Here is an 11,706-nt window from a genome sequence, read left to right as displayed (position 1 = left end):
GAGTTAATAATCAATACAATACCCAAAAAAAGAGACTGAAAAAAAGTTGCTGTAACTCATCCAAATATGTCACTACAATAAAAATATGTTTCTTTGAGAAGTGAAGTTAATATCTTTGTAAAGTTGAGTGTTCTCACTCCATAGTACCTCAGTTAACGTTGCTACATAATCTGTCGCCTACCACACACTCCAAATTTGTAATTTCAGGACAGTTATACTATTAAATGATTACTTTACACTCTATTGTTTGCAGAGTATCAGTTATCCTTAGTAATCACACGTTTGCAGACATTGAAATGCAAATCCCCTAACAAGAATTTATTTGTTAATAAATTACATTTAAGTATTTCTTCCCACAAACCTCTCGGGTTGGATTTATAGTAGCTAGTAACTAAAGTAGAAATGTTTTCAAATACATAAAATGCAAGGCAGATGGCCACAAAACCTATTGCAAGGCAGAATGAGTGTATTGTGCGAAACCCAAAGTTATTTCCATCATTCTCGATTTGATGGAAGCGCTAAATACTGAGATAATAATTAATACCAACAGACTGCAGAATAGACTGTCAAAACAAATATTCATAGCATACAACACATACAGGTACATGCAGATACAACAATAAGCATTGTATCATGTACAAGCAAGCGCCAGCCTCTGCTTATTATTATTATTTTTGATTAGAAGTTGTCAAATGCTTTTGAACATGAATGGCTACATGGGACATTTGTTAATATTCTCTATTTTTTCTTCTTTCAAAAATAAAATCTAAAACATTCAAATATTAGGTGTCTTTTCTTTCTTTTCTTTTTTTTTTTACACCAATCATATATTATCCATGTAAAATAAACTCAAGCCAGCAAAAATACACATCTATTCAGTTGAAAATAAATGTTCATCCATATGAAGTCAACTAGAGAAACTCCTCTGAGAAACATTTAGAATACAGTAAACTAGTAAAAAAGGAAATAAAAGAACACAAACTAAACAAGGAATCACATAATAGAACAATTCAAAGAAAAAAATCTAATTTACAAAAAGTAAAATAACCCAAAGACATGTAAAGATCTTCTATTAAATACAGACAGAAGATTCCCACCGACCACTGCAGCAAAACAAAGAAAACACTGAGTAACTCCAGCTGGACTGCGGCCCAAACTGAAAAACAAAACAGCTATAAGCAGTTTCTAAGGACAAACCCAGCTCTGTTTATCATATAAATAACATAATGCTCAATCTTCTTACTTCTACTCAAGGTGGTCTGAAAACATTGCATACACCTCCTTTCTATAACACTGTACCTTGTTCTGTTTATACTGGGTGCTACTCTTATTGTATAAGGCACACCATACACACATTTCTGTCAGACACACCTCAGCTCACACACAGTTAAATACACTTTCATATTTATTCATTTAGGGACACATGAGGCCTACTCCCACTAGAAACTATATTGGTTGTGATTATTTTTCAAGTAGACTCGTGCATTATAATGTCTGTTAAAGAAAACCGACCTTTTTGTGTTGTTGATCATTTTAAATATTTGCATAGTAAATAAGTTTTTACAAAGTGTTTACAATGAATAAGGCCAGTGCAGAGATTTGTCTGGAGTTTTTTTTTTTCTTCTTCTCCTTTTTGGAATTACTAGGACTGATTCCTGGGCTTTTAGAAGCACGCCAAAGACTTTATGAGCAAATCGTTAACGCAGAGCAGCACTAAAAAAGCAGAGAAATAGCTGCTATTAAACTGCCACACCGACTGGCGTCTGGCGTAAATCATAAGAACAACGAACCATAAATGTAATAATCCCAACACAAGCACATGAAAAACCTTTCTTCTTTTGGGTTTGTGGCGACGCAGAGAATGATTGGAACCTACAGTCTCTGGACGCAGCGTTTCTCTCCACAGGAGAGTCTGCTATAGAAATACTTTAGACTCTGTACACATGACATCCATGTAGCTACTCTCTGAGGAGAACCGTATTGCTTCATTACAGTACAATCATCAACCACTGCACTTCATTACAGTGTGTGACTCTAACCTAGAAGGGCAGAGATTGCGTTTCCTCCCGTGAGCAAAGAAAGACAGACAGACAGAAGACTGACTTATGTGATAAGTCTGATGACATTGTATATTTCTCTTAATATGACCAAATAATACCAAAGAAAGACAATTCATGTTTCCTACAAGCAGGAAATCTGTCCACAACAAATGCATCTTTTACTCCTATTTGAGTTTAAAGCTGTTATAGGAATTTACTGACTTTAGTAAAACTGAAGTTAGATATTTTTATGTTTTCAGTCGGACCGGACAGATTTGGATAATTGGTACACAACGCATTGTTTCATGTGATTTGTTCCCACATCCACATATTAGCTTCTGCAGCCACCGGCCTCCATTTTTAAGGTCGACAGTGAACGTCAGATGTGCTGAAAGGACTACAAGGCAGACAAATAGGAGAGACAACATGAGTGGAAGAGTGGTGATGATGGAGAAAGAAAAAGAAAAAGGACATTGACACTGGCATTGTCAGATTGTGCACTTTAACTTTTGACTGTATTTGCTTCTCTTCAGAGTGACAGAAGTGTCCTGAGGAACTCAGAGGAGAGAGCCAGAGAGAGGTTTCTACGTGCACATCTCAGTATCTGGAATGCTATTTAAAAACAGCAGCTTGAAGAATATGGTATATAATAACTATTCTAGTAATCCAGAGAAATACAGTGCTGTTGAGTACTACGAACTGTTGCATTTAAGATCTGAGATTACAAAGTACCTGTATGGTATCTATAGAGTAAGACATCAGAGTATCAAAAACAAATCACATGTCCATTTAAGGCATGGTGATATCAAACATTTACATTACACAGTGTATAATTAGTTTCAAAAGCCAGAGTGGAGTTTGCGTCTGAAAATCCTGTTTGACTTTGTCGTTTTGGTCAAATGATTTTAGTACCAGGTGGTCAAGACTGAGTACAGTTTGTAAAATCTACAAGTGCAATTTTAACTTGATCACGTGAAATGTTTGGAACACAGAATAAAAGACATAATGACGTGTTGAGGAGACATCATCCCTTCTTCATCCTCACAAAGTACCAAGCGTTTTCTTAATTCCTTCAAGTGAAGATGGAAACTTCCTCCGTTGCCGGCTGGCTTCTTATATTTGACCTAAAATGTAATTCACGGGTCTTTTTTTTCTTCCGCTTTTACATTGTGAATATGCTACATAGATGTAGAGGATTACAGATATAAATACTACGATGAGCAGTAACAACACTGCAGAAATCTTCTTCTTATCACGTCTTTTTATATTTGAGTAACTTTGTAACTGAGTTTATAAAGTTGTATTTTCTTAAAACAAGTGAAACCTCTCGCTGCACTCAAAAACACAAAACAATCTCAACACCTTTGGCCTCAGTTTGTGTTTTTGAAGAGCCGTTCTCCCCGTTCACAAGACAATTCCCTTGTTTGAAGAAATGAAAACTATATAAACTACCACGTTTTTATCAGAGTATCCGATTCAATCAGAGGAAAAGTAGCTCTTGTGTCTCGCATTGAAAGTGAACAAATCTTCCCCTGTAGTGAGATAGTGGTTAAAATATTCTGACTAACACTGGCGGGATTTTGTTTTCACTTGTTTTACGAAAATAACTTTATTAGGGCTCTATTTTACACAGAAACGTCTTGAAAGATCTCTTCCTATTTCCTGCTCTAGAGGCTGTGACTCTCTGTGTCTGTACGACATCAATTTGTTCATAATGTTTCCTGATAGTTGAGATAAAAAAGATCCTGTTCTCTGAGACTGTGGCTAGTTGTAATAGAAGAATTACAGTGAATGGATTTCAGTAGAACCTATGGCGTTTCACAGCCACTGAGTCTTTGACGTCCCTACGACTCGTCTGTGGCTTTGCTCTGGACCTGGTGGTGACTGTTGTTGCAGTGAACCTGCGACAGCTGCAGGCTGGTGTGGAGGACTGAGCCGAGGCAACACATGGACTCAATCTCCTCGAGGAGGCCTTGATCCTGCACCACAGCCGCCCCCGAGCTTTTACCCTGACCAAGGCACATGCCGAGCCCCAGGAGCCCCTCCTTGGAAACCTCTTTCTCCCACGGGACCTGCATAGCTGAATGGCTTTGCTTCGACGGGCTGCCCTGACTCTCCTGCTGGCCCTTGCTGCCCTGCCTCTGGAGGGCCTTTTCGTGGTAGTGCTTCACTGTCTCCTTGGACAGCACCTTCCTCCTCAGGATGCTCGTGGAGGAAGTCTGGTTCTGCACCTGAAGAGGCTCCGTGTTGCCTTGGGGGTCTGAGACGGTCCGAGACCGGGCCGCTGGCACAGGAGAATAGTTTGGGTGAGAAACAGGTGCTGGAGAACTGTAGGTGTGAGAGAGAGAGGGAGATGGCGGCATAGGCGTAACTCTATGGGACATTGAGGGCGAGGAGCAGAAGCGGTCTCCTGGTTGTGGCCCTGGAGGTAGAGGGTGAGGGTCAGAGTTGAGTTGATGTGACCTGGAGCCGTCAGCCTCCTGTTCTGGGGGTGTAGCTGTGATGATGGGCACTGCGAGTTTCTTTGACACCTTCAAGCTGCTCTTGTTGAGCTGTCTGCGTGGGGACGGGGGGAGGTGTTTTCCGTGGACCGCGCTGTCATCCTGGCCCATATTCCAGCCGCCATGATCCTCGCCTCCGCCACAGCCACACTCATCTGCAGGTTTAGATTCGCAGGAAGGTTTGGGCTTGCTCTGGAACAGAAAAAAACAATGATATACTATATCTATACCCATCTGTCCTCAATCCATCAATGTATCTTACATCCTTCACATTCGTCCATCTCTCTTGCGTACCGGGACCTTGTAGTCTAAATCCTCCATGGACCTGAAGAAGTCCAGGCTCTTGGCAGCGCTGAGTTTGCCTTGCTCCACCGTTGAGGTGTTCAGAGAGTCCAGGATTTCCTCCAGCAGGGTCATCTGGTCGGAGCGGGAGGAGTCCATGTCTAGTTCTAGTGAGTAGGAGTCGTCACTGTCCTCGATGTACGAAGGGACGTCCCCACTGTCCTCTGAGGAAATCCTGAGACAGAGGCAGAACGAGTTAAACTGTATTCTATTTCATTAAATAACCATATTTCTGAGAGAGCATCAAATGCTAAGCAAGGTTGGGAATATTCAAACATAATATTTAATGTATATAATGTATAACTGTGAATATCACTGAGAACAACACTGTAACAACCACTTCCTTTGAGAAGAAGCAGTTACATCTATGAGTGACGTTTGTCAACTTATTCTGTTACTCAATATGTCCACTTGGGGGCAGTATTATCATGAGTAAGAAATGTGCTCGGAAAAGCGACTTTTAACCCGCTATCAAATCTTTTTAAATAAAATGTCTCAGTCAGCCAGCAAAAGTTCCAATATCTCGACATACATGACAAACAAACTTGAAACAACACGAAAATGGCTTCAGTGCCAAAATGTAAAAATAGGAGAACCTACTTGCTTGCACTGTCCAGCTCATCATCATCGAGCCCGTAGCCAAGATCTCGAGGGCCCATGCTCATGTGATACTTGTTGAAGTTTTGCTGTTAATTAGAACACAACAAGTGGATGTAGTAAGACACAAAGCATAACAAGATAAAACAATAAAAGTGGACCCGGGGAGGAGGGGGGGGGGGGGGGGGGTCTCAGCTTAAAGATACAAGGTTCCTGATAAACATGGTGTCTAGACGTTCTGCTGAGGTACAGCTTTTCATAAAACTACAACTTGGAACCTGATAGAGAAAAGATGCAGGTCTGTGTCTGCTGCGTCCCCATAAGACACGAGCACCAGCGTATTTAATGAGCTTGGACCCCGAGGCTTGAGACTAAATTTGTCAAATTATGGTCCAGGTATAAAAATCTATAAAATCCCCCGCAGTATTTTATCAAACGCAGCATTATATGCAAACTAAAAGCTACGTGCTCAGTGTGAGTTAGGATATGGATAACTGCATTAATCCTTTGCATTGCGACACCAGTGCACGTGATTGTATTAGTCATTGCAGAGTGTTGAATGATCAGTGTGTACTGTAGTTGTCTGACACAGTGGGTTTAATAAGCCACCTGTGTACCATATTTAATGGGCGGGTTAAAGAAGAGACAGGAGCTTTACAGAGCAGGGCAGGACTCTCCCCATGGGAGCCCAAATCTGCCCCAGGCCACTTATTAACATGCCTTCCACTACGACGCACGCACATGTTCCTCTCTCACTGCATGCACATGTTCGTTTATGTTAACACTATCTCTCACTTTCTAATTTACACTATTTGCATTTTGCCCATTTACCTTCTTACACAGTGCTGCACACTTCCTGTGCCTGTGTTTTTGGTGATATCTCAAATTGTCCTTCAGTCTCGTGTGTTTTTTGTACACACACACACACACACACACACACACACACAAGCACTCATGGGGTACAGTAAGCATTAGGAAGTACTGCATTTTTCCCCCTGCGTTCTTTATACACCGGCTTAGCTCCACCTCCCTGACTTCTCTGCATTTTTCTCTGTAGACTCACGTTAGCCACATTATCAAAGACCAAATACTGAAGAAAAGGCTCTTTACAAGCCTAAAAGTGCGTGGAATACGGGGGTGTGTTAAAGAAGAGAAGACTCTGGTGTTTGTGTGCTTGCGTTGTGGTTGCGGTAAACGGAAAATCAGAGACACAAAAAGGTGAAGAACAGTAAGAAACACTTATGATGAAAGGCACAAAAAAAAAAACTGGAGACAAGAACACGGAGGAAGGGAATTAATAAAACGAAGGAAGGAAGGAAGTATCGAGAGGTGAGGAAAGATTCCTCAAAGCCCCAAAGAATGATAGGATAGGGGGAAGGGGGGCATTTTTGGAACCGTGAACCAAGCAGGTCTTGATTAGTCGACGCAGTGCCAGCCAGACAGGCGGAATGTAACGTGTGGCTGGCCTGGCCTCATTTAGGGCCTGTGTTCGGCCAGGGAAGACATACACACCCACATATACACACTCAGTCACATACGCACCCTATTACAAAAAAAAAAAAAACACAAAGAGTTAAAGTGCCATTTTCTCCATAAAAGTCAGCGGAGGAGATGTGTGCAGTAGCCACTTAAGCCTCTCAGCCATCGAGCTAAACACGAACACATGTGGTGGCACCGCTGATTGGCCGAGCCGCTCCCCTTCCATGGTAGCTTGGAGCTATAATGAAAGAAATTTCAGAGGGGCTCAGGCCTGGGATCTCTAAACAGCCTTTAATGGATTCCTGTGTCAGGGCAGTAAATCTGGGGCCAGGCCGATATGCCAGCCTGCTAAAGTGGGCCGGCGGAGCGGAGATGCACCTGTGAGACACTCGGGATGGGTGGGGTTTGGACAGAAACAGTTACATACAAACACCACAAACACATGTTGCCGTATGTTGATATTTAGACTGCGTATTTGTGCAAGAGAGCTGTGTTTAGGGAAGCAGGGCCTCTCTCTGTGTCTAGGTGTTTATTAAAGCAAGGTGAACCCAAACACAACCAGACACAGGTCATGAAGCCCGGCCCTCTGATCTCCGTTACAGCTTTGGTGCCGTCTACAAAAGGAAGTTCCATAGGGAGCAGTAAATGGATGGTACCTCACTTCACGGCTTTATCAATTTGTCATTCCCTCTCTTCACTGTGACCCTTTAGTGCAGCAGTTAAGATTAAACTATTTACAACCAAGCATTTTACGATAGGAGTGGGTTTATCACACTTTTTTTTATTTTATAAATGTACCAACCTAGGGCATTCATTTAGCTAGTAATGTGAGGAACAAAGCACGCTTTTGTTAGTCACTCGAACACAATATTGCTGCTCCTCTGAAGCTGTCAAAATCAACAGCATCAGTTAAATCTGAAATCTAAAATTAGATGTACTGTATGTCAATGTAAAAACAACAAAAATATAGAGAGACGCTTCAAATGTAGACATCCACAACCAGTGCGAACAGGCCCCGTGTTAAAGCTGTGACAGCTCTGCATACCTCCCCCGGCCTGACAGGACAGTGGAAAGCATGAAATAGCAGAACAACAGATTATCATACTGCTTCTTCATTAGCTTCTCGCAGTCGGCTAATGGGAAGCTGAAAGGTGACACTGAAAAAGTAAATCTACCCCCCTCCCCCCCTCTATGCCTTCCTGTCTCCCACCATCACTCTGCTGTCAGTGACAGATGTCACCGTTTCTGTGTCTGGCACTCGCTTCCCTTCCTCTCCACCACGTCGCCACAAGTGAGACCGTACAGATCGCAGAGAGCGAACTAGTCAGGAGGAGAAGAAGTCATGAAAATAATAAAAATGGTCAGGTTTCATAAATCCAGCTCAATCCAGTATGTCGGAAAAGGGAGAAAATCCTTGTGTTTTTCTTAAATCAGACATTTGAAATCTCAGCTTCTGCTTTAAAGTGAAGCTCTTATTTTTTTTTTTTACCCTGAAGGAAACATGTCTTCATTATTTGTACATTATTTTATAATTTTATTTTTTACTTTGATCTGAGTTCCTGAGTACCTGGCGAAAGAAGTAAAAGAATCCTGATTACCTCTAGTTTGGGCTTCAGATATAAAAAGCAACACATAAACATCCACTTACAAACCTGTGCAGTGGTGGATTGTGAGCAAATGAGGGTAGAATTGCAAACATGACATAACTTATCCTTTACTCTAACCCTTTATACCCTGGCCTTCCTATTACAATAAGAAAAGGTATGAAACATATCGAAGGGGCCTCAGATTTGATAAAACAAATGACATTTCATTTCTGTGGTTATGAGGGGAAAATAGTCATCACCATCCATTTTAGTAGCTGCATTTGGAGAAACAAACTTTCCCCTCCTCTTCCCTTCTTTCCCTGCATGACCGATTATGCGGAACAACTATGCCTCTCTGTGACAGGGCCAAACGCTAGCGGACTTTAATAGCCAGTCTTACATTATACATTTCATATGGTATTTCTGAGTGGGCACTGATCTCACAGCTTGGCAGTGTATGTAAAGAGATGCCGGTAAAATGCAAACAAACCTTGGGGAGAGGCAGAGCCTTTGCAGAAGTACGGCCAAGTCTGTTTAAGAGCTGCTCACTCACAAGAAAAACAGCGTTTGAGGCAAGATCCACTGCTCGTCTGTCCAACTGGCTGTTACTGAAAGCCAACTTCTCTTTCGCTCAAAAAAAGGAGTGATATAAAATAAGGAAAATGTGCATTATGCTCATTCTGTCGGACTAAACTAAACTCATCCAGTAATATCACCAGGTGTCTTTCTGTGAATGGGTGCAGTGCAGTACTTTGAAGGTGCCAGGAGATGGCACTTTGGTTTCAGCAAGGAAACCAGTTGGTCTCTGAAGTGGGGAGAAACTAAATGAAGTGGAGACTACAAATGCATACAAATAACCATGAAGACACACACGCACGCGCACACACACACACACACACACACACACACACACACACACACACACACACACACACACACACACACACACACACACACACTGCTATGGACAGAGCCACTGTACTTAAAGTTCATTGTAATGCATCCTAACTATTCATCTAACAATATTTGCCATACGATTTTAATCGTACAATTATTCTAAGCATATTTGAGCTATTCTCCCTTTACAAATACATCAAATGTAATCTTTTATGAATTATAACACACACAAACTGTATGCTTTATAATCTACAGTTCATGAATAGGCTGTGAAACAGTTAGAAGCTATTCAGTTTGCCCAGAAAGTATTCATATTATAGCATTTTCTATCATGTTCTTAACATAATGTCTATGCAATGCTTTATGAGCATTATAAATCACACAACTATACATATTCCCCCGTTATAACACTTCACAAGTCATGTGTACAGTGCACATATGTGTCCACTGGCCATGAACACATGCGCTGTCTCCCACTGATGGAGCACACAGACACATCCCCCCATGCATACACTCACTGCAGCATGTACACACTGAAGTATCCATGTGACTTTGTTCCTCTGTTTTACATCTTTGTCAGCTCCCTGTTTCCCCTCCACCCTAGGCGATATGGTGTTTTCCAGGCTGGCACCTCTCCTGCCTCACCAGGTGAAGAGTCCAGAGCCTGCGGCTGAGCCCGGCCACAAGCCTGCTGGCTGTCATTGTCCATAACACTGCCCCAACCTCGACTCTCCTCCGCTCTCTTAACAGCTGTCATTGTGCTGTCTCCAACCTGAGGCAGACTGCTAAATGCATGCACGTTAGTGTACACACAGCACACACAATCAAATACACGCTCATGTACAAAAGCGCTGAGGTGCAGACACACTTTCTCTTTGCAGATGCTTATAGCACAATACCACATAAAACACACACACACACACACACACACACACACACACACACACCAGATATACAGAATTTAAAAACAGACGTGGCACACGCACACAAAACCATACGGATCCAGAACAATGGTTGTAGTTTGTTGTATCAGACAAGAAGTTAGCAGTCCAATTCAGTCTTGTTTTTCTCAAACGAGAGGATTACTCCTACATTCTTAATCAACAAGCTCACCAAACACTGCGAATCACCCACATTGCCAGTTAGGCTGAAATATGTACGAAAGAAATGACAGCAGCACTTTCACTTTGGTACATGTGTTGGCTGATCAAATAGAATATGAATTTCATAACTCTGATTATTTTTTGCTATGATTAATTAAAGGAAGCTTCTCCAAGATCATTCATTTAATTTCAAGGACAGACATGGAGGGGTTTGCAAAAGAAAAAAAAAAAAAAAGAAGATGAATGATAAAAATGTATCAGGTTTTTTCTTTTACACAAGAAGATGGAATGTCTTTAATCAGATCACATTTTGGGAGCGCCAGATGACAACATGTTTCTGAATTTATATAAGCAGGTACATTAATGCTTGCTGGTCGCAAGGTCAGAAGTATGGACGTGTGGAAAGGACACAAGGTGCTTTTGGAGTATATGTACCGTAGCTAAGGACACAATGCAAAAATGTGTCTCAAAGTCTTATAAAGAAAATACATATATGTACACACAAACACACACATAGAAATATCTTATGTTGATTGTGAGTTTCCTTTCAATTAGGCATAACCGTTGTTCAATAAGCAGGAGCATCGCACTAGCTTCAATATGCACACAGTTGCCAGTAAAATAGGTTTGATATGTTCACCTACATTAGCTAAAACTAATGAAGCACAATACTGCCTTTATGAATGTTAAGGTTTAGTCGAACCTTTTTAAAGAAGAGGCGCTGATTCAACTTCACAGGTTTTTGTGTGTCGCTGTGCTGAACTATATTGTGTTACACCGAGAGGCTTTTTAAATAATTAGCCTCGAGGTACAGTTTAAATTCAAGACCAGTAAGATATTTTGTTTGTATTTTAGGAAGATAATATATCAGGATTGGAAATGAAAGACATTGTCATTGCAATGTTGAGATTGTATGCACAAAGACGAGACCTTGGTTCGTCTTCAGAGACGGAGTGGGACATATTTAAAGAATAAGGAGTGAGGAATAAGAGTAGGTCCTGCTATAGGTGTCTGTGTGTGGGCACGAAAGGCGGGGGAGGTACGAGGATAAAGGTAAGGGTTTCTATTTTATTTAACCTTTATTTAACCAGGTTAGTCCCACTGAGAGCTTCTCTCGTGCAACGAACAACTGGTCAAGACAGTTGTGGGCAGAGCAAAGTCT

At 41.4% G+C, this 11,706-nt stretch overlaps 1 protein-coding gene across 1 annotated transcript in view; it reads right to left on the bottom strand.

Moving 5' to 3' along the window:
* Window positions 1–1,527: 1,527 nt before the first annotated feature.
* The window catches only part of dennd1b (DENN/MADD domain containing 1B), a 100,952-nt gene continuing 90,773 nt past the window's right edge, over window positions 1,528–11,706 (bottom strand). Inside the window, exons 20-22 of the mRNA XM_029429068.1 lie at window positions 5,483–5,568; window positions 4,835–5,057; window positions 1,528–4,732 (exon numbers count right to left, since the gene is read on the bottom strand). Coding sequence (XP_029284928.1) covers window positions 3,884–4,732; window positions 4,835–5,057; window positions 5,483–5,568 — 1,158 coding nt within the window. The 3' untranslated portion in view covers window positions 1,528–3,883. The remainder of the gene's footprint in view (window positions 4,733–4,834; window positions 5,058–5,482; window positions 5,569–11,706) is intronic.

The sequence above is a fragment of the Cottoperca gobio genome, chromosome 4, assembly GCF_900634415.1.
Source record: "Cottoperca gobio chromosome 4, fCotGob3.1, whole genome shotgun sequence".
Classification (NCBI taxonomy): Eukaryota; Metazoa; Chordata; class Actinopteri; order Perciformes; family Bovichtidae; genus Cottoperca; species Cottoperca gobio.
The sequence above is the reverse complement of the archived record's forward strand: the minus strand, read 5'-3'. Positions and strand labels throughout refer to the sequence as shown.